Source organism: Limtongia smithiae, assembly GCF_038497785.1.
Source record: "Limtongia smithiae strain NRRL Y-17922 unplaced genomic scaffold V1518scaffold_3, whole genome shotgun sequence".
Lineage (NCBI taxonomy): Eukaryota > Fungi > Ascomycota > Lipomycetes > Lipomycetales > Lipomycetaceae > Limtongia > Limtongia smithiae.
Window position 1 is genome coordinate 990,996 of NW_027117624.1, and position 20,495 is coordinate 1,011,490.

General features: G+C 57.2%; 10 protein-coding genes across 10 annotated transcripts; 7 read left to right on the top strand and 3 right to left on the bottom strand.

Moving 5' to 3' along the window:
• Positions 1-143: 143 nt before the first annotated feature.
• Positions 144-3,624, bottom strand: V1518DRAFT_213859 (uncharacterized protein). The gene has a single exon (XM_066900928.1). It carries the CDS (start codon positions 3,454-3,456, stop codon positions 403-405), a length of 3,054 nt encoding a protein of 1,017 aa, XP_066760893.1. The 5' UTR covers positions 3,457-3,624; the 3' UTR covers positions 144-402.
• A 125-nt stretch (positions 3,625-3,749) lies between these two features.
• V1518DRAFT_414001 (Longin-like domain-containing protein) lies at positions 3,750-4,949 on the top strand. The gene is made up of 4 exons (XM_066903446.1): positions 3,750-4,017; positions 4,090-4,124; positions 4,185-4,458; positions 4,512-4,949. The coding sequence occupies exons 1-4, from the start codon at positions 3,981-3,983 to the stop codon at positions 4,814-4,816; spliced, it is 651 nt and encodes a 216-aa protein (XP_066760894.1). The 5' UTR covers positions 3,750-3,980; the 3' UTR covers positions 4,817-4,949.
• Positions 4,895-5,855, bottom strand: V1518DRAFT_426395 (Elongator complex protein 5; the record flags this gene model as incomplete). Its single annotated transcript, XM_066905983.1, has 2 exons — positions 4,895-5,499; positions 5,549-5,855. The coding sequence occupies 2 exons, from the start codon at positions 5,853-5,855 to the stop codon at positions 4,895-4,897; spliced, it is 912 nt and encodes a 303-aa protein (XP_066760895.1).
• Positions 5,856-5,998: 143 nt separating this feature from the next.
• V1518DRAFT_414003 (uncharacterized protein) lies at positions 5,999-8,277 on the top strand. Its single transcript, XM_066903447.1, has 2 exons — positions 5,999-7,601; positions 7,649-8,277. Exons 1-2 carry the CDS (start codon positions 6,040-6,042, stop codon positions 8,166-8,168), a joined length of 2,082 nt encoding a protein of 693 aa, XP_066760896.1. The 5' UTR covers positions 5,999-6,039; the 3' UTR covers positions 8,169-8,277.
• Positions 8,278-8,288: 11 nt separating this feature from the next.
• Positions 8,289-10,044, top strand: V1518DRAFT_414006 (uncharacterized protein). Its single transcript, XM_066903448.1, has 3 exons — positions 8,289-8,680; positions 8,727-8,885; positions 8,933-10,044. The coding sequence occupies exons 1-3, from the start codon at positions 8,651-8,653 to the stop codon at positions 9,842-9,844; spliced, it is 1,101 nt and encodes a 366-aa protein (XP_066760897.1). The 5' UTR covers positions 8,289-8,650; the 3' UTR covers positions 9,845-10,044.
• Positions 10,045-10,079: 35 nt separating this feature from the next.
• V1518DRAFT_414007 (carbonic anhydrase) lies at positions 10,080-10,895 on the top strand (the record flags this gene model as incomplete). The annotated part of the gene is made up of 4 exons (XM_066903449.1): positions 10,080-10,182; positions 10,237-10,317; positions 10,436-10,625; positions 10,723-10,895. 4 exons carry the CDS (start codon positions 10,083-10,085, stop codon positions 10,844-10,846), a joined length of 495 nt encoding a protein of 164 aa, XP_066760898.1. The 3' UTR covers positions 10,847-10,895.
• A 465-nt stretch (positions 10,896-11,360) lies between these two features.
• V1518DRAFT_414011 (uncharacterized protein) lies at positions 11,361-12,707 on the top strand. Its single transcript, XM_066903450.1, has one exon. It carries the CDS (start codon positions 11,425-11,427, stop codon positions 12,625-12,627), a length of 1,203 nt encoding a protein of 400 aa, XP_066760899.1. The 5' UTR covers positions 11,361-11,424; the 3' UTR covers positions 12,628-12,707.
• Positions 12,708-12,725: 18 nt separating this feature from the next.
• V1518DRAFT_414013 (caffeine-induced death protein 2) lies at positions 12,726-13,455 on the top strand. The gene has a single exon (XM_066903451.1). The coding sequence runs from the start codon at positions 12,775-12,777 to the stop codon at positions 13,360-13,362; it is 588 nt and encodes a 195-aa protein (XP_066760900.1). The 5' UTR covers positions 12,726-12,774; the 3' UTR covers positions 13,363-13,455.
• A 605-nt stretch (positions 13,456-14,060) lies between these two features.
• V1518DRAFT_426401 (uncharacterized protein) lies at positions 14,061-17,658 on the top strand (the record flags this gene model as incomplete). Its single annotated transcript, XM_066905984.1, has 4 exons — positions 14,061-14,460; positions 14,505-17,000; positions 17,060-17,166; positions 17,221-17,658. 4 exons carry the CDS (start codon positions 14,061-14,063, stop codon positions 17,656-17,658), a joined length of 3,441 nt encoding a protein of 1,146 aa, XP_066760901.1.
• Positions 17,659-18,060: 402 nt separating this feature from the next.
• V1518DRAFT_404658 (uncharacterized protein) lies at positions 18,061-18,978 on the bottom strand (the record flags this gene model as incomplete). The annotated part of the gene is made up of 4 exons (XM_066901898.1): positions 18,061-18,209; positions 18,247-18,394; positions 18,424-18,536; positions 18,795-18,978. 4 exons carry the CDS (start codon positions 18,976-18,978, stop codon positions 18,061-18,063), a joined length of 594 nt encoding a protein of 197 aa, XP_066760902.1.
• Between the last annotated feature and the right edge of the window lie 1,517 nt (positions 18,979-20,495).

Consider the following 20,495-nt stretch of genomic DNA (forward strand, 5'->3'; position numbering starts at 1 on the left):
AAAAAAAGAGAAAAAGAAAAAAGTCTCTGGCGGCGACGATTCCCTTCGCACTTCATCATAAATATCAGAAGCAATCGCCATCTAAGCCAAGACAAGAACAAAAAAAATCAATCGGAAATAGTTCGAGAGTTACGTTTCGCGCCTAGTAATTACTCTGATTCCTTCTCTCTTCAACGTCCGCCGGTAACATTTTTCCTGTCACACGCAGCCCGACTGAATAACAACAAATGCACATATTCCTCTCCTCAATGAGAACAAGAAACACGCGTTCGTCAACAACACGCCATAGCGCAGTCTTGTGTAATTCAGCTGCAAAAAAGAAAACCAATACCTCTGGTGGGGTGTTTACTACTTATCGCCAAGCAGTCCTAAATTTGAAGATATTAAAACACCGCCTGCAAATTATCCGCCTGGGGTATTGCCAATTGGTGCCGTTCGCGAAATATTCGAGTAGAGATTAGTCTCGTCAAGCCTTTCCTGGGCCGAGTGGCTCATGAAAAACTGCTTCGTGGATTGGTTGTACTCAAAGAACCGGCCATCCTTTGCGAGCTTGAACGCGACCCACAGGATACGTTCGAGCCGCCCAGAATTCAATGCATTAAACTCCGGGTGCCCGTACACCTCCGGAACAGTATGCAAAGTCAAAACCCTGTCGTAGTCAAAGTCCACATCGGTATATGCAACCGGCGTCAAGGGCGCGGACTCTTCTTGGGGTGCCACCACAGACGCAGAGGACGATGGCTCTGTAGGCGATGCAGACTCGTCCATCAGGTGCGCGGCCTTGAGCATCTGTGAGAACGACTGCGTCCACTCAAATCCATGCAGCACCCAGTCCTCAATAAAGGACGCATGGTCGGGAATCGTGAGTGCTTGGTAGATCGAATCCGTATCCGCGAGGTACGTCAGCGTGGTCAAGAATTGCAGCAAGTCCTTCCACGGAAATCGATCCTCTCCAGCTTGTCTTGGGTTATGCACATAAAACAGCTCATTCACAGCCTCGGGATAGTCCTTGATATACTCCAAAAACAACAGCCACGTGAAGATATGCGAGTAATGCTCAGCCGTCGCGACAGTGACTGCAAGCTTGAGAGTGGAAAATGCGACCCGCTTGGCCTGTGACAGTGCAACCGAGCCAGCAACGTATTTGTCTGTGGCAAGAAAGTGCTCCAACGGACCAGGCGTCATGGGAGCATACGTGGACATCGTCGAGCTCGTTGCCGATAATGGGTGGATGCTGTCTGAGTTCTGCAAGGTACCCGACTCAGACCCGGTGCTGGAATCAGTTCCGAAAGACTCGGGCAAGCTTCCGCGTATATCCGCAATCGACGACAGCACGTCTTGCTTACCTCCAGGCTGCTGCTGACCGACGTCGAACTTCTCTTCCTCCGACTTATGCGAGAACCCGATCAATCTGCTCAAAATGTTGTCCTTGTCGCCAAACTGAAACAACGCGGCAATATTGATGGCCGCGTACTCGACTCCATCGACCTGCCACGCAAAAGGACGGTTGACAAGTCGCAGAAAATCATTGCACGACCGTCCAAGATTCTCGAGCTCGACGCGCGTAAACAAGATACCATGAACTCGCGCGAACGCGAGGTGCACCTTGTTGGAGTCCTTTGGAAAAGAATTCAGCGCAGCGCCAAAAATCGATAAAATCGATTTGCGAGCATGAGCAAACGGCGTCCATGCAATGAGACTCTTGCAATAGTAAAACAGCTGGTCCAAAAGATTCGGTTTCGAGGTTACCGCGAGATCGTGATACAAGCGTCCCACGCCTGGCAACACGTATGAACAGCGCGTGTACCACATGTAAGCGTTATCCTGCCAAATCCTCGCATTTGCATCGTCAGGCTCGATCGCCATGACGTACACCGACAAATCGCCAAGCGACTCCAGCCAGATTGCTTTATCGCTTGCTGCACCAGGAGTGCACTCAAACAAGCGTGTCACGATAGCATAGGCATAATAAATAAACGTGCGAAGTGAATCAAGCGATGCGGGCAAAAATTCGTGCAGCAAGTCAACAGGTCGAGTAACGCCATACTTCCACAAGCGGGAGGGAATCTTGTACTTCTTTGGCAAATTCTGAATCGACGGAGTGGCATAAGCCGCGCAGCAAGCAAACAAAAAGTCATCGTACTGCTCGAGCAAATCTTCGTGCAGGCGCATGATGTCCCACCACAGCGCTGCATTGAATTCGCGCTCGACCTTGACGCTATACTCAGCCTGCTTCCCGTCGATCTCGGCACACTCGTGCTCGAGGTACAAAATCCTGTTGTAAATAATAGCGACTCGAGCCTCAATCTCTTCCGGCGACTCGCGCGGATAATCGAGCTGACCGACGATCCTGGACGGCGTGCTGTTGTAGAACGAATCCGACTTTGGGTTTTTGAGAAGCATGATCTTACCGGATTCGCGCGTTTGCGCATCGCCATGCGCGGTGTTGCCGTCGCGGTACGTACCACGTTGGCGATCGTGTCGGTCGCGGTCTTTTCGCCGAGAGGAGCGATGAACGTTGCTCTCGTTTTTGGTGGTGGTATCCTTCAAGTACTCGTCGTCGTCAATTTCCGAATCCGGGTTATACAACCTGCCGCCGTAGCGTCTGCGGTTTGTCGCCAAGCTCTTGTGATTGTCGTCAGTAGCAGCAGTGGCGGTGGCGACGTTGGATGATGCGTGACCGTTGTTATTATTGCTACTACCCGCGGCATTCGCGTCGTCGCCGCGCATTCGCCGATTCCGATGATCGCGGTCGCGATTCCTGCTGCGTCGCGGTGCAGCACTCGACTTCTGGCCCACGTCATCACCGCCGGTGGTTTGGGCTCGGACAGGCGACTGCGACGCAGTCGGTGTTCCAACGGGCTTGGTATATGACGGAATCGGGTCAGTTCTCGGATCGTACAATTGCTTCGCTGGCGGTACGAGCGGCGCGCCGCCGTAGTATTCGCTGACGGGAAACAAACCATGCGGCGACGCCGCGGAGCCAACGGTGGTTATCGATGACAGCAGCGGATTCATCATGAGCTGCGACGAGCTAAGCGCGTCGGTCGGCGGCGCGTCGTCGGAAGCCAACGCGTTCATCGGGAGTGATCTGTCGTAGTCAGGATCCCTCTCCTCAAAGAAATTCTGTGTCGCAGAATTACCGCCGCCACCGGCCGTATTTCCACTACTGCCGCCGCCGCCGCGTCGTGTGCGCTGTCTGCGCGACGTCGTTCCCGTCGAACGTGATCCGATGCGCGGCGACTGCGTGGCAGATGCCGCCGCCGCCGCCGCGGCGGCAGTTTGCTCTGCAGGGCCTATCGCGAGCGGGCTGCTGGTCACAGCCCCGGTGGCAGGCTTACTGGTGGCGGAGGCAGACACTGAAGCGGCGCCGCGCAGGCGTGAGTGCAAGTGGCGGTCCTGGTTCTGTGCAAGCGTGAGCCCGGGGTTGGCGTTCGCGCCGAGAGCTTGCACCATGCCGACGAGTAGGGATGGGGAGGCGGGGGGAAGAGAAGAGGCGCGCAGGCGAAAGGAATTCGCGCGGACGCGCTAAGCAAGCGGGCGTGAGGCAGGTGCGAGCATGAAGAGGCAGAGGGCGGAGGGGGGTGGAGGAGAGCAGGCGAAGTGGAGTTTGGTGATGCTGGGGAGCGTAGCGGATTACAGCTCAGACAAAGTGACCAAGCGATGAGCTGGGCGAGTCACAAGCTGTGAGTTGTGAGGCGCGAGCTACAGGCACTCTTTATGCCGCCATCTAGCGCGTCAGACTACAAGTAGACACTGCCTACTGATACACTGAAGGTATAGCCGGTTGCATCGCGATATCCTGTGCCTATTCTCGCGGCAACCGGCCTTCGCAATTAGCAGCCAACAAGGCGCGTGCGTCCACGCCACGCGTGGCGGTGTGCGGCGCAGCAGCGGCGACGAAGTTCATCAATTCACGCTCGGCTTTGGCGGGCACGCCTCCAGTCTTCCCTTGCCCCTTTCCAGCGTAGCATACCATCATGATCAAGACTACGAGCATTGTGCGACTAAGCGACAGTAAGTGCGGTGCTACTCCTGTTTGGTAGTCATGGCCGGATGGCCTCAGAACTGACCATAGTGATCTTATAGAGCTGCCTCTGACGGGGACCATGGACGACGCGACGGTATGCTCTCAGCTCAGCCTTATATATCCTGAGTGTCAACTACTGACACACTGCTAATAGGTTGCGGATGAGATTGCAAAGTATACAGCAGAGCAGAAAGAGATCATTCGCAAGCTCAACGAGACCTCGGAGGCCCGCGCGTCGATCGAGTCAGGACCGTTCTCGCACCACTACCTCATCGCCAACGGAGTCATCTACATCACGCTCTGCGACAAGTCATACCCGCGCAAGCTCGCGTTCACATATCTCGATGATCTTGATAAGGAGTTTATAAGTTCCTACGGGCGTAGTCTTACCCAGCCGGACCTGCGTCCGTTCGCCTTCATCAGTTTTGGTATGCATTCCACGCTACACGCCCGATTGCTCATTAACTGATCCCGCTCCCAGAAAACTACATGCAGAAAACACAGCGAGTCTACGAGGACAGCCGAACAACTGTGAACCTCGACAAGCTGAACGCGGAGCTGCAGGACGTGACACGTGTCATGACGAAGAACATCGAGGACCTGCTCTACCGCGGTGACAGTCTTGACCGCATGTCAAATCTTTCGTCATCGCTCCGAGACGAGGCGTCAAAGTATCGTAAGGCCGCAAAGAAGATCAACTTTGACGCCATGATCCGGCAGTACGCGCCGGTCGTCGGCGCGGGACTCATATTTGTCTTTCTCGTGTGGTGGATATTTCTGCGGTAAACAGGCGGCGATAAATCTTTGTGATACTCATTACCGTGTTAGAGGGTGTATATATAGTGTATGTGCAAGTGCACGCCATCAGAAAGGGTCCTCATAGGGGTCCTCCTCGTCGTAATCGTCCTCCTTTTCAAACTCGTACACGACAGCGCCGACAACTTCGCCTCCTTCTTGTGCTTTGAGATACGGCAACTCGACAGCGTTTCGCGCCTGTTTTTGTTTCTCGGTGGTTCCGAGATTGAAAGTTGTCAATCCCTTCAACATCGCTTCGTCTTCCGCGACGGAGGCTGATGCTGTTCCCAGTGCAGGAGGTGGCACGTATGTGACCGTGTGGGCGGTATAATCGAAATCGTAGCTATTTTGCACCGCACGCCCCGATTTCCGCCTATGCACAAGCTCAAGTCTGCATTGAGGTGAATGTGAAGTCATCGGTAGTACCGATAGGCCATCCGCTTCGTCGTCGTCATGTCGTAAGGGTTGTACTGTGATAATAGTCGTGGCGAGATATAGGAGCTGCGTTTTTGGAGACGGGCAGTATGGAGCTTCCGGAGCCTGCAGAGCGCTGTATGGATTTCCGAGGTTGTGGATCGCGACGAGGGTCGAGAATGGTCGGATCAGTGGCGTGATGAAAGATACCAGCGCAGTCGCACTGACCTGGCTGAGCGAGTCGATGAGAATGAGTGACTCTACACACAGTTTAGCAAAAGATCAACATCGCGGGTGAACAGAACGCACTTTGATATGCATCAAGCAGCGCCTCGACTTGTTTTGCGATCTGCGCGTGCGAAAGTTTGTAACAAGGCACAAACGTGAGATTCTCACATTTGGATAACTGCGTTGTCTCTATATGCGTCTCGAACGAGCAAAACACGATATTCACTCCCTCCGCCGTCTGCGCATTCCTGTGTGCAAACTCGAGAAGCAGGTACTTTGCCGTCTGCTCAGGCGTGTCGAGGAGCAGTATGAACGGTGACACATCTTTGAGCGACAGCAGCCGATCAAGAAGAAGCGACGCGTGTCTGCCATGGCGATTCTGTTGCATGTCGTCGACCGGTGCTGGGCAGTGGTAATCGTCTTGCGACTGATTCGTGTGTTCGAGATGAGCCGCGATGAGATGAGTGTCACGTGACTGCGGCGCACAAATTTTTGCGGGTGACGGTCGTGATAAGTTCTGTCGACTGAGCGACTTTGGACCCCACGCGTTTCCTCGGCCATATTCCAGAGACATGGCGGTGCCAGTAGCTAGTGCGCTACGCCGCAGCGGGCGGCGCGCGTTTGCGACCTTATCAACCGCGGTGCCACAGAATCTCACGGAGAAGATAGTCCAGAAGTTCAGCGTTGGGCTACCAACCGGCAAGTACGTGCGCTCGGGGGACTTTGTGACCATCCGGCCACAGCACTGCATGACGCACGACAACTCGTGGCCGGTGGCGATGAAGTTCATGGGTCTCGGTGCGACCAAGGTGTACGACAACCGCCAGGTCGTGCTCACGCTTGACCATGACGTGCAGAACAAGACGGAGAAGAACCTCGAAAAGTACCACAACATCGAAAAGTTCGGCCGCGACCACGGCATTGACTTCTATCCGGCGGGGCGGGGCATTGGGCATCAGATTCTGGTGGAGGAAGGCTACGCGTTCCCCGGCCAGCTCACGGTTGCGTCGGACTCGCACTCGAACATGTACGGCGGCGTGGGCTGCCTCGGCACACCCATGGTGCGCACGGACGCGGCCGCCATTTGGGCGACAGGCCAGACGTGGTGGCAGATTCCTCCGGTCGCAAAGGTCGAACTGCGTGGGCGTTTACCTCCGGGGACCTCGGGCAAGGACGTGATCATTGCACTGTGCGGCGTGTTCAACCACGATGACGTCCTGAACCACGCTATCGAGTTCACCGGCGAAGCTGTTGCGGATTTGTCGGTGGACGACCGACTTACGATTGCGAACATGACGACGGAGTGGGGTGCCTTGTCGGGCTTGTTCCCTGTGGATATGACGCTTGTGAACTGGCTACGCTCGCGCGTGCTGCGACTGCCGCAGCCGCATGTGCGCGTGAACTCGGACAGAGTCGAGGCGCTTGCGAAGGCACTCCAGGAGGGCGAACCGTCGCTGACCGCGTCGGAAGGAGCGAGCTACGCCAAGCACCTCGTACTGGATTTGGCAACGCTGTCGCCATACATCTCCGGTCCGAACTCTGTCAAGATCATAAACTCCGTGACCGACCTCTCGAACCAAAACATCGCTATCCAGAAGGCGTACCTCGTGTCATGCACAAATTCGCGTCTGTCTGATATCAAGTCCGCCGCCGAGATCGTCCGCGGACGCAAGATCGCGCCCGGGGTTGAATTCTACATCGCGGCCGCGAGCTCCAAGGTCCAAGGCGATGCGGAGCATGACGGCGCATGGCAAACTCTTCTCGACGCCGGCGCGCGCCCGCTTCCCGCAGGCTGCGGCCCTTGCATCGGTCTCGGGACCGGCCTGCTCAAGGACGGCGAGGTCGGCATTTCCGCGACGAACCGCAACTTCAAGGGCCGCATGGGCAGCCGTGACGCGCTCGCGTATCTTGCCTCGCCGGCTGTGGTTGCCGCGTCGGCGGTGCTGGGACGCATTGCGTCGCCAGTCGAACTTGACGGTGCGCCCGTGCCGACGACGGCGACGTTGCTGAGTTCGGAGGAGGTGCTGGAGTCGGCAGAGGAGTCGACGGCGGGCGATGTCGCGGCTACGCAGGTGCTGGACGGGTTCCCCGCGCTGATTGAGGGCGAGCTGGTGTTTTGCGACGCCGACAACGTGTAAGTTCCAAGTGCATGTGGTTATAGACGGCTGCTAACCAAGAAAGGAACACGGACGGAATTTATCCCGGCAAGTACACGTACCAAGACGATGTGCCACGGGACAAGATGGCGGAGGTGTGCATGGAGAACTACGACCCAACCTTCGGCTCGAAGACCCACGCGGGCGACGTGATCATCAGCGGCTTCAACTTCGGCACCGGCTCGTCGCGGGAGCAAGCCGCCACGTGCATCCTCGCGCGGGACATCCGCCTCGTGGTCGCTGGCTCGTTCGGCAACATCTTCTTCCGGAACAGCATCAACAACGCGCTTCTGACGCTGGAGCTGCCCGCGCTGATCTCGCTGCTGCGGGCGCGGTACGCAGGCGCAGAGCCGGAGCTCACGCGGCGCACGGGGCTGTTTATCCGCTGGGACGTGCCGCGCGCGCGGGTGCAGGTGTGCGAGGGCGCCGGCGCGGACGCCCCGGTGGTGCTGGAGCAGCGGGTGGGCGATTTAGGCCCGAATTTGCAGGACATCATTATCCAGGGCGGGCTGGAGGGGTGGGTGAAAAACGAGATCACAAAGTAAGTAGCATGCATAGGACGACAGGAATCTAGAGAGGAATGTAGAGAGCACTAGCATACGCGAAAGGAAAGTAGCACCACGTCCCGAATGGGATGAGTGGGAGAACCCCGCACCCCTGCGTAAATGTGACGGAGGGCGGGAGTTGTGCGCGATCGATCGCGGACAAGTACGTCATAGCTGCCCCAGTCGGGCGCGACCGCGCGGAACGACGAGGGTTAGAGGCGATCCAAATGTGGCAGGAACAGCTCCCGACGGATACTTCCACGTAATTGGAAGAGATAACCCCGCGAAGGAGGCGGAGGCAGACACGGAGAGAGGCGCGGGCAAGGACCACAGCGACACGGCTTCCCCGCACTCGTTCAGCGCTCTGGTCTCGATCTGTCTGAACTCTTAAATATATAAGTGCGAGGTCGCCCGGCCAGGATGTGGCTCTTCACGTACTCTTCTCCTCTTATCTGGTTGATCCTACCACATTCACTGCTGCCATGGTTAAAGTTCTTGCGGTCTTATACAAGGTATGTCAAAGTTGTGTCCGTCCATCGTCACACTCACCGGTGTTAGGGCGGTGTCCATGCCAACGACGAGCCGCGCATGTACGGGTGTCTCGAAAACGAGCTTGGGCTGCGCGAGTGGCTCGAGAGCCACGGCCACACATATGTGGTGACCGACGACAAGGAGGGTCCGAATAGCGTTCTCGATAAGGAGATCGTCGACGCAGAGGTATGCAGCGCAGGTATTCAGCGGCACAACGGCGCTAAGAGGTATAGATTGTGATCACGACGCCGTTCCATCCCGGGTATATCAACCGCGAGCGCATCGCAAAGGCGAAGAACCTGAAGCTGTTGGTGACTGCTGGCGTCGGCTCGGACCACATCGACCTGACGGCGGCGAACGAGAAGAAGATTACCGTAGCAGAAGTAACGGGGTCGAATGTGACGTCCGTAGCCGAGCACGTCGTGATGACGATGTTGACGCTGGTTCGCAACTTTGTGCCCGCGCACGAGCAGATCGTGAGCGGCGGGTGGGACGTCGCGGCGGTGGCCAAGAACTCGTTCGACATCGAGGGCAAGGTGATTGCGACGATCGGATCTGGCCGGATTGGCCAGCGCGTGCTGAAACGACTTGGCGCGTTCGATCCGAAGGAGCTGCTGTACTACGACTACCAGGCGCTGCCGGCAGAGGTCGAGGCGGAGTTGCACTGTCGGCGCGTGGCGTCGCTGGAGGAGCTTGTCGCACAGGCAGACATCGTGACTGTCAACTGCCCGCTGCACGAGTCGACCCATGGTCTGGTGAACAAGGAGCTGCTGGCGAAGTTCAAGCCGGGGTCGTGGCTGGTGAACACTGCGCGCGGCGCAATCTGCGTGAAGGAGGACGTTGCAGAGGCCCTGGAGACCGGTATCCTGCGCGGCTACGGCGGCGACGTATGGTTCCCGCAGCCGGCGCCGGCGAGCCACCCGTGGCGGGCGATGCGCAACAAGTACGGCGGGGGCAACGCGATGACCCCGCACATCTCGGGCACGTCGATCGACGCGCAGGTGAGGTACGCGGAGGGCACGAAGAGTATTATCGCGACATACTTCGCAGGGACAAAGGAGTACCGGCCGCAGGACCTGATCGTGATCGACGGCGCGTACGCGACGCGAGCCTACGGTGCAGACAAGGCGGTGCGGAAGGCGTAGAGCAGGTTAGCAGGTAGATGTGGGAGTGAGTTTGTTAGCGCGGCAGCTAGTGAGAGCAGAATGAAGAGCGCTTCCGAGCAGCGCCGAGACCGAGACTGGATCCGCGTCCGCGGGCGGAGCCGGCGAGGTGGGCTCCGATGACAACATCTTGCGCCATCGCAGAGGACGCCGTCGCCGCGGCAGCGACCTGCCTATAAGACCCGTTCTACACCAGAGCAGTACCCTCCTAACGCTCGCCATGTCCACCACCGACCAGATCCTCGCCGCGAACGCAGCGTACGTGGCCACGTTTACGCACGGCGGCCTGGCGCTGCCGCCGAGACGCAAGTTCGCCGTAGGTGAGTTCTTAACCTGTCACAACGGCGCCAGCGCCCGCTCACGCCGGGTAACAGTCACGTGCATGGATGCACGCTTGGACCCCGCGAAGGCGCTAGGCCTGGCGGAGGGCGACGCGCACGTGATCCGCAATGCCGGTATGTTTGTTTTGCTCCGCATCGGGGAGCACTCTAGAACGGCGCCAGCGGCTGACGCTGCTCGGCGCTGCTGCAGTCTGTCGCTGCTGCAGCCTGTCTGGATCTAACGCCGCTGCAGGCGGCCGTGCCCGCGACGCCCTGCGCTCCCTCGTCATCTCCCAGCAGCTGCTCGGGACGGAGGAGGTTTTCGTGATCCACCACACCGACTGCGGCATGCTCACGTTCGCCGACGCGGAGCTGCACGCGCTGCTCCGCGAGCGGTTCGGCGGAGAAGACGTGCCGGATGTGGACTTCTTGCCGTTCTCCGAGTAAGTGTGCTGGGTGGAGGAGGGTGTACGCCGCGGCGGCCCGTGTCCGCCCGTTCGCATAGAGTGCATGCAGCAGCTGACGGCACAACATTTGCAGTCTCGAGGCCAGCGTGCGCGAAGACGTGGCGTACGTGCGCGCGGCGAAGGTCGTGCGCGCCGGCGTGCCCGTGTCGGGGTGGATCTACGAGGTGGAAACGGGCCGGCTACGGCGGGTGGAGTAGTTTATAGCAGTGTAGTTAGCAGCAGAAGAGACGAAGAAGAGGCAGAGAAGATGTCGCACGCCGGCGACTAGGCCGTATCGAGGCTAGTGCGCTGTCATCTGCAAACCCTACCGCCACGCGCGTGGCGCGGCCGGGGTCACCCATGCAAGGGGTCCCGCAAAAGGGGCAGCCCGATGCGCAGCTGGGCCCAAAAGGCGCCCCTCGCCGCTCCTCTTCTACTCCGCCGCCCCCAGCCCCGACATCTTCCCCCTTCCCGTGCTACCCTCACTCCCGCCTACTCGCACTCCATGTCCGCTGCCACCGCCGGCGACACCGCCTCCGCCGCCATGTCTGTCGCTCCTGACGGCCTCACCCTCGTCGCAAACGACCCCCCGCCCTCCCACGCACACGACCTCCGCCGCCCGCGCTCCTCGTCCTTCTTCTCCCTCTCTTCGCAGCACTCTACCTCGTCGCCCGCGTCTTCGCCCACAGCCTCCGCCAGCACGCTCCTCCTCGACTCGGCTGCCGCTGCCGCGCACCCTGCCGCGCCCACCTCCGCCGACGACGACGCCACCACCCTCGCCGACGACGCAGACTCCATGTTTCCCGGCGTTCGCGAGTACCATATCGCCTCCAGTGCAAAGCCCGTCTCCGGCGCCCACGCCGACGACGCCGGCTCCATCAAGTCCGCCTCCGGTGCCAGCACAAAGAAGGGGCACAAACCACCGTCGCTCCTCCTTGGGCCCCTCACATCCTCCAAGAAGCCCCTCCGCATCGCCGAACCCTCCTCCCCCACTCAGGAGCTCGCCGAGGTCGACGTCATCTCCTCTCCATTCAACGTCTCCCACGTGCTCCACGTCAATATTGACGATGTCTACTCCTACCGCAACTCCTCTGCCGACGCCACGCCCACTCCCACCATCGAGTCCACCCCCGCCGCCAGCCCCAAGACCAAGCGTCGCTCAAATGCCGCCGACCTCATGTCCTTCCTCAAAGACAGCCGGCCACAGAGTTCCCATCAGAGCAGACCTTCTCTCGCTTCGTCCAAGTCCTCCTCCGCCGATCCGAAGAAGTCCCGCGTGCGTTGGGTGAAGCCTGCCGCGGCCCCGTCCGGCGTCGTCCCGAAGCACGAACAGTACCCGCGCTCCGCCACCACCAGCGCCTCCCTACGCAGCCCCATCATGCCCCAGAGCACCTCCCCTGTCATTCCGCGGCCGCCTCCCGCACGGCCACAGCGGCCGGAGTCCTCGTGGTTCGATGATGATGCAGACCGAGACATTCTCGAGGAGATCATCGACGTCTACTGCCGGCGGTCGCTGCTACTCGCCTGCGCCGACGTCGGCGAGCAGCGTGTCGTCGATGTGCTCCAGCCTGGCCCCGAGGGCATATACAGCCGGCACGCGTCCGAGGTCGATCCCGCGCTCTCCAGCGACGAGGACTGCGACAAGGTCGACCCGAAGTATCTCTTCCTCCCCGAGATCCTGCCCCTCAGCACCTGTCGTCGTCCCATCTCCCACCGGTGGTCCACCGACTCCGAGTCATCCGAGTCGTCCGTCAGCAATGCCTCCTCGCTCTCCTCCCCTGGTGGCACCTTCAAAACGCCGCCCGTGCCACCGCGCAACACGAGCCTGCGGTATTCGCCTTCGCGCACCCTCGTTAACCATCAGCGCAAGATTTCCGAGGACCCCAACGAGTCGGTCGAGGACTACGACGCAGCAAGCATGGCGTCGCGGGAGTCGCGGGTGTTCAGGGAAAGATACGGTATTGATTCGCCGATCCTCGGCAGCGGGAATATGATTTAGGTGTAGATAGAGCATTTTTGTCTTTCTTTTTGTCTTTTTGATTGCTTTGAATACAACTGGGAGCTTGGTGTTCTGTGTTATATATGTGCTGCATTTGCGTAGGCTTGTACTAGCAACCCCCTTTCCACCTCCAACACCGCCTATGCGATGACCTCTCTGCAGAAGCCGGTCTTGTCCGCGGAGCTGTGCTACTCGCCCCAGTCGCTGCAGCGCTTCCTCACACTCGCCCGCGCGCTCTCCGATGACTCGCTTTCCGCCGACCTCAACTCCATGCCGGTCGCCGCACCGCGTCCGCAATCGACCTCCGCGAAACTGATCCCGGGCTGGACGAAGCCGCCGCGGGAACGCATTGGCGCCGAAAAGCGCATCTGTGGAGATTACGTCCCACGCTCGGTGTTTGAGAGCTGGCGCACCCGCGACGAGATCCTCGAGTATTGCACCGCCGTTGCGGCCGCCGCGGCGAAGTCGACGACGGGTCCCGCGACTCCTGCTACGTCGCCACCACCACGACCTGACCCCCGCCTCGACCCCTACGGCGCACGCGAGCTACCGGTGGTCTCGCGCGAAGATGAGGTCATGCGATGGGTTGGAAACGAGCGCGGGGTGGAGAATATCATCCGTGATCGCAGCTGGTCGATAGTGTGCGAGCGGTGCGCCGAGGCCAGCAGCGGGGTCGCGGGGGACAACGGCAGCGGGTGGAGGACAGTCTACGACGCCTGGAAGTCGGCGAAATAGAAGAGTTTGTAGATAGCTACGGCGTGTGTTTTGTATATAGTCTCGTGGATAGTCGTCGTACTCTCCATTCATATCGTTCTCATCCTCACCGCGCAGGGCAGCACAGCCCTGTACCTCCACTCGCCTTTCTCTCCCTCAATCAACATCAGCCATCTCCACTATATCTCCATCAAGTCTTTCAGACTATTGTCTCCCTCCTCATCCCCTCCTGGACGTGACTCGGTCACAGAGCACTCGTTATCGAGCGTCTAGAGCTCACACGCGGCTCACAATTTTATTGGAACTCGTTGTTTGGGATATAGGGCCCAACCAGCGTGCGCGTCCCGCCAGCAGCAGGTGCTCTTGACTCCGCTTGATTCTCGCCTCAGTGGTTGGCGTGCATTGTGAGTCCTCTCATCGTTGTCGGATGCCGATGCGTCTGTGCCGTCTTCATCCGTCTTCTCCGCTCATTGTCTTCCGCAGCGGCAAGAACACCGGGTCACGCCCATCGCCAACTTCCCCCCGACCCTCCCCTCATTATTCACTGTCTCCTCTAATTGCTCGACCCATCGCATGCTGAACGCGCAGATTCATCCGTCCTTATTTCTCTTCTCGCGTCTCCTCCCCCCCGCTGCCGCCGCTAGTCCGCGTCGCCCCCCGGTGTAGCCGTCCACCGCCATCTACTCGAACCACTCTCCTATCACCACGGCTTCCCTGCGATGCAGCACATCCCCTTCCTTCCCGGCCACGTCGCCGCCACGGCGGCGTCGGACCCGCTGCCGCCACGTCCACCCCCGGGCACCCCGCTGAACCCGTTCCTCGCATCGCTCTTCTTCCCCCCGCCAGGTACGGCGCGGTCTCGCGATTTCCAGGCCGCGCTCCGCGCTCCGCAGATGTACGTCATCTTTGTCCCCGTAACGAGCTCCATACTATACACCGTCGATCGCGAGTCCGGACAGCGGTTCACAGAGTTGTGTGCGGGCGAGGACTTTCTGGCGTCGCACATACTCAGAGTTGATCGCTCGTCGAAAGTCATCGCCGGCGGCCGGGCACGTATATTTTGGACCTTGAACGGGCGTTCTGTTATTCTCAATGACGATTTCGTCTCCACGCAGCATGGTGAGTTATCTGCGTTTTCTGCATCTGCCTTACTGACTGTTTAGGCTTCAAAAGCAGACAAGCGCGCGTACGGATACTCGGCGACCAAGTGTATACCCCCTCCACCAACACCCTTCCCTACGACACCCAATTCTCAATATACCACATTGCGCGCCCGCTCATTGGCGTCGCTTCGCCACTCTGCGACTTTGCCCCGCCGTCGCCCGAAGAAAGCGGTAAAACCGCGGCCGGCGTCGACGGAGGACACATGGTCGTCGTTTCGTTTCAGGACATGCTCAACAAGTTCCCCGCCATTGAGCGCCCGGTGCGAGAGCCCCTTGCAACCGCGTTCGAGCTGTTCAACTGCAACGACGCGACTGAGCCGGATCTGGTAGCAAAGATCGAAGAGGTCATGGAGAAAGGCATAAAGTCGTTCCAGAGCGCAGAAAGTTTTGCTATCAACGCGATGGCGAACGCGACGGGGCTTACGGGTCCTGATATCGAGAAAATGCTCGAGGACTACGTGTCCGAGCATCTGCATGCAAAGATATGGGCGCGATTGGTCATCCTGCGGTCATTAAAGGATTCGATTATCCGTGCTGCGGCGAGGAATATGCGGAATATCAGTCTTGAACAATTGGGCGTAAAACCGTTCTGGACCGAGGGTGGTGACGCGATCGAGCGGATGGTGATGAACGCGGTGACAAACATTAACGATATCCCGAAAGGCAAGAACGCGGCCGCGCAGGTCAAGGGCCTCGTCGAGATCTTGCGTAGTCTCGGAGTTGTCCCACCCACAGACCAGGATGCGCACGATGGCAGCTCGAAAGACGACTCCTCTGGATCGTCAACCGAAAAGAAGGAAAAATCACCGCCCAACGGTGCGTCAAATGTGAGCGCGGATTTGCTCGTCAGTTTGATGATCCTTGTAGTGACGTGGTCGAAACTTGATCACCTCGACGCGATGCTATTTTACATGCGGAATTTCTCGTTCATGGACGTTGACACCGGCGAGGTAGGCTACGCTCTGTCAACCTTTGAGGCCGTCATTTTCCATATCATGAACAACAGTCAAAAGCTCGCAGTCGTGTCAAGCGCGAACGAGGTGTTTCGTGCGAGTTTGAGGAAGGGCGAGGATGTGACGCTAGCGTTTAGCAACCCTGCAGAATACTTTGGCTCGCAAGGCATTGATGTTTCCGAAATCGATTCGTTTGAGCACGTCTACCGCTGCCGCACCGCAGCAGGCGAGAGCGCAATCATGCTCGCAATCCAAGCTGTACCGTGCAACGTGAGTAATGTGATGCTGCTACTCTCAAAACGCGACGTGTTCCCGATCGAAGCAATCACGCGTGACCAGAATTCGCGGCAAACCACACTCTTTTCCGCGGCAGTGCAGACCGGAAACAAGGAGACCGTCGACGCTATCTGGTCGGTCCTCTCGGCCAACTGCTCGGATGCCGAAATACGGCGCTACCTCGCGCGCAAGGACGAGTGGCAGCGAAATGTCGGGCATTATCTATTCAGCATTCCGCAGCTCATCGAGCAAATCGGTGGGCTGATTTCGTGGACAGATAAAGACAGCAACGGCCAAACACCACTGTTTGCACTGTGCAGGTCATACGACCACCCGCAATACCGGGAGCTCGTTAAGATGGGCGTTGATACCGCCTCGAGCAACCAGCCTGGCGGTGGAAGTCTGCGGTTTTTGGATCACATTGATTTGAAGGGCAACACCCTGCTACATATCATGACGGATATCCCGTCGTTGAAATTGCTGATCGATATTTGCGATATCGACCTCAACCGCGCGAACAAGAAAGGGCTAACGCCGTTGATGGTGAACAGCAAGTTTTCGCGGTCGGAGGCGATCACGGTGCTCACGAACCGACCTGACGTCGATATATCACGGCGCAATTACCGCGGTCTAAACGCTGCAGAACTCGCAAAGGAGGAGAAAATTCGGAGTTACATCGACGACATCACGTTGTTTCGAAGAGAGCCACTTGCCGACGGCCGCGTGACGTCTGTTCTGCGAGGATTTTTCTTTGAGGATAACCTGCACTTTGTGATCAAAACCGGCTTACCCCCGGCGTTTGCATCAATATCCGCGGTTAAACGAACGATTTCGGATTTCAAGTTCATCGCGGACCTGCTCGCGTTTGAGCAACCGTGCTCGTGGATGCCGCAGCTAAACATCTCACTCAACCCATTCGCCACGTCCTTCGTGATCTCAACGCGCTCCGCGCGCGCGCTTGTGCGGGATATCCAGTTCAAACTCGACTCGTTCATCCATACGCTATTGCTTCATCCGACCTTCTCAACGCACGAGCTGCTGTGGGAGTTTTTCCTCGTGACTGAGATGTCGCGTGAGCTATCGCAGAAGCGGAGTAAGCAGAAGGTTGACAGCAGGAAAGACACGCTTGAAGACGATTACCCACCGGTCGAAAATACTGACGAGGTCGCGATTTTCTTTGATCACGCGCTGCATGAGATGGGGAATTTAGATGCTGCATTTTTGCAGACGGTGAAGTCGTACGCGACAATGCAGCAGAAGACATTCGGTATGTAATGGAGATGTGTGTTGCTGTGGGTGGTTACAGTGTAAACTGATCATCGACAGATTTGGCCGAGGCGCATTTGGCCGCGCAGGAGATTTTTCACACAATGTTTGATCCGCCAGACGCATACACGGATGCGATCTCGGAGTTCATTTCTGTTCTTCAAATTGTGAGATGGCCCGCTTCCACCGACTAAGTGCATATACTAACCCGGTGTGTACAGTACGACTCGCACGAGGAGCAATTCGGCCTCGAACTCCGCAGTGCCTATGCGACGATGCAAGCTGTCATTACCGCGCTCTCACAGCCTAAATCCCTAGTTGACCAACTTACCGCGCAAACAGCACAACTTACACGGCTTCGCAACACGCTCAACCGCGCGTCCACGCGTCTGCCCCTCGGCCTGCTCGATGATTCGCGCTCGCGCTACGCGCACGACGCGTCGCTCAACATCCAGACCTCTGAGAACGAGATCGCGCGGCTGGGCTCCGAGATCCGGTACGCGCAAACTGTGCTCGCGTCCGAGCTCGGCGGGTTTAACGAGTTACATGAGAAGGAAGGCGTGCGCGTGATTAAAGAGTACGTTCGCGAGAAGATAAAGTGGGAGAAGGTGCGGTTACGGGGGATGCAGAGCGCGCTGAACAAGATCAAGTTCAAGTGAGTCGATGAGGTTTTATATAACGTACCTGTCGCGTGCGAGGAAGATATTTTGTGTGCAATTTCTCGTTTGTTTTATACAGCATCGGATTTGTGCTTTTGTTTGTGTCTCTTTTTTGTCTAGCCTGTTGATACATTCAATGCACTGAGGAGTTTTCATTTTGCATAAGTACTACTTTGCAGTACTAGAGGCGGGCTTGACGACTGGGTTCCACATGGGAGCGAAGTATGGGATGTGCTAGACTAGCAGTGTCTTTGGAAAGAGAACCATAATTTCTATCAGAATGTAATATTCTCGCATTTACGACGGCGTAACGCAACACAAGACCATCAATGACATCAAACAGCGGTATCAGTACCAAACAATGCACAACCACAGCGCCCAACTCGGGTATCAAGGACCATTTTAGCCTCCAATCGTGGTATCATCCGGCACTTCAGAGCAACCAGCTTTTAAAATCAAGAACAACTGATTAACTCCCTCGGACACTGTCACAAGACCTGAAGGAGCAGACGAGGCCCTCTTCATGAGCGAGACTTCGCCGTGTTGGTTTTCTGTGCCAACATTTAGAAAAACGCCACACAGAAAAACCTACGACTCGGTAATCACTAAGCGAAATCACGCTATCCAAGTTGTTCCCAGGTCGATAGGTATTGCTGAACTTCTTTGCGTGCTCCAAATACGTCGCCGTGATGGCACGCTGCACGCCATCATCTACCGTACGAACCACGGCGCGCCCCTATCAGCCACAGTATTAAAACAAAACACCAGGAGCATACCACGGCCTATGACATTCTGCACATGCGGGGTGATGCCATCGACAAAGCCAATTCTCTCGGGCGTCTGCCCTTCTCTGTAAATCTCCATCATCTGATGCAAAGCTGGTGACAGGGAGAGATTGTGTACGAACAGATGTCGGCCTCAATAGACCACAAGAAATCCTGGAAGCTATCGCCCGTCAAAGTCAGCTCTCCATCTCTCTTGGGTTCGACTGTGATTGCTAGGCTCTCTGGCGCGTCAATACCGTGAAGGAAACAGATCCGTGTCGGCGTCACTCGGTCGACGAACGTCGTACAGAATCACGACCGTCTCAAGATCGCACAGGAAATCCAGAAAAGTGCTATTCCACAATGACTTACTTCCTTCCTTCTCGGATTCGACTGCGGCCGCATTCTCCTTCGGCACGGACACACCGTAACAAATCGCATCTGTCTTAATATCGCACGAGTACTCCAGAGACTTGTCGCCCGCACCGACTTTGTCTTCGTTGTCCTCGGTCTCGCCGTGCTCGACACCGGATGAAAAGAGAAGTACTGTAAGCATGAAGCATCGTGGCGTCGCCCTCGTTCAATACCTCGACGTGAATATCAACAATCTTGCCATTCTCGGCGCGCTCAGTCGCTCGAACAATAACACGCATGCTCGATATATCGCCAATCGCATCGGAGAAGATCGAAAGGACTCTGGATACATCATGCACGTCGGTGCCAAGCTTGGACACCGGGACGGGAATAACAAGTGGCTCGGCGCCGTCGATTGTAGGCGACGTAGGCGAACGGTGATCATGCGATCAGCATGCGCAGCGGAATACGCAGCGGAATGTGCCTCGTCGACGCTGTCATCGGTACATAGAGCTGCCGACTTCTCGCACACAGCACGTATGTTGCGCTTTGCTTTGCGAGTGTAGAAGATCGTCTTCATGTGCTCCTTCCATGACTTTGGAGTTGCGCCAGTGTGTCTCGCGTCGTTCCAAAGGATGCTGCGCCGGACGACGAGTCAGTGAGGGTGCATTCTCAACCCAGCACGTTGGGGTGGATGAAAAAGTGATCGTCGTCAACGGGAATAGCAGGATTGCAGAGTTAGTGACGCAGCTGTAGACAAGGTCATGAGTTGTTTGGCGGTGAGAGCGCAGACTTGACTTTGTGAGCGAACGAGCGGGCGAAGCGACGCAGCTAGACTGCTGCGCGGCGATACAACGAGAGCTCGAGAACCGGAATGAGAGACGGCATGGCGCGGTCGTGGTCTGTGATTAAGAAGAAGTGTCAGTCGCAAGATCGACCACTATGCCGTGGAGGACTGAAAGAGTGCGGGACTTACCTGTGATTCACGCGCACGCGCACTAAAAAGGTGCGGAATGAGACGAAAACCTTCAAACTGCTAGAGATGTAAGTCGGTGTGTAGGAGAGTCATAGTGCAACACAAAGCTGTAGCGTAGGGAGCGAGAGGACGGGAGGGCGGTGGAGAGGCGCTGGAATCGAAGGTGTCCCGAATGAGGGAACAAAAGGAGAAAGAAGCAATTCCACTGGAGAATAACAAACTATAATACGTCATTTGCAAATCAGAGTGTCTTCTTGTTGGGTAGCCATCGTTCTTGGCCTTTTAAGTCAGGCTGGGTGCGCTGCTCTAATCGTGTTCAAAGTGAAAAGGCGAACGCGTTGCGGCGCGAAAATCACAACAAAGCCCTAACCAGATGCTGCTATATGAGATCAACGTGATTGATATCCAAAGTCTTGCGCTGCACCATTCTGACCTTCGCTTTTCAATCCTGCTTAATCGATCATTGCTTCATTGGTGCCGTCAGCTACTGATCGGCTCTATGTCGACGGCCGTAGTCAGTTGCTTATGTGTGAGAGATTTCGCGCACTTGGATGAGGGGGCTGTCGCAGTCGTTGCTCATATGAGCGCAAAGGTCACCGATGGCCAGTGAAGACAACAGCCTTCAATTTTCCTCGCCACTAGCAATCGGCACATCTTGCTTGTCATATTCCACTTCATAACGAAACCATAGTGAATATAGCGTACAAAAGTGTGATCTAGGGGTTGGAGATATCAAGGCCGGA

What these genes read in the sequence shown, in the direction of transcription:
- V1518DRAFT_414006 (XM_066903448.1), top strand. Translation starts at nt 8,651, where the DNA reads ATGGTTAAAGTTCTTGCGGTCTTATACAAG. An exon ending in TTCTTGCGGTCTTATACAAG is followed by an intron (nt 8,681 to 8,726) that starts GTATGTCAAAGT and finishes CACCGGTGTTAG; the next exon opens with GGCGGTGTCCATGCCAACGA. An exon ending in AGGAGATCGTCGACGCAGAG is followed by an intron (nt 8,886 to 8,932) that starts GTATGCAGCGCA and finishes TAAGAGGTATAG; the next exon opens with ATTGTGATCACGACGCCGTT.
- V1518DRAFT_414003 (XM_066903447.1), top strand. Translation starts at nt 6,040, where the DNA reads ATGGCGGTGCCAGTAGCTAGTGCGCTACGCCGCAGCGGGCGGCGCGCG. An exon ending in TTTTGCGACGCCGACAACGT is followed by an intron (nt 7,602 to 7,648) that starts GTAAGTTCCAAG and finishes TAACCAAGAAAG; the next exon opens with GAACACGGACGGAATTTATC.
- V1518DRAFT_414001 (XM_066903446.1), top strand. Translation starts at nt 3,981, where the DNA reads ATGATCAAGACTACGAGCATTGTGCGACTAAGCGACA. An exon ending in CATTGTGCGACTAAGCGACA is followed by an intron (nt 4,018 to 4,089) that starts GTAAGTGCGGTG and finishes GTGATCTTATAG; the next exon opens with AGCTGCCTCTGACGGGGACC. An exon ending in GGACCATGGACGACGCGACG is followed by an intron (nt 4,125 to 4,184) that starts GTATGCTCTCAG and finishes CACTGCTAATAG; the next exon opens with GTTGCGGATGAGATTGCAAA.
- V1518DRAFT_414013 (XM_066903451.1), top strand. Translation starts at nt 12,775, where the DNA reads ATGACCTCTCTGCAGAAGCCGGTCTTGTCCGCGGAGCTGTGCTACTCG.
- V1518DRAFT_213859 (XM_066900928.1), bottom strand. Translation starts at nt 3,456, where the DNA reads ATGGTGCAAGCTCTCGGCGCGAACGCCAACCCCGGGCTCACGCTTGCA.
- V1518DRAFT_414011 (XM_066903450.1), top strand. Translation starts at nt 11,425, where the DNA reads ATGTTTCCCGGCGTTCGCGAGTACCATATCGCCTCCAGTGCAAAGCCC.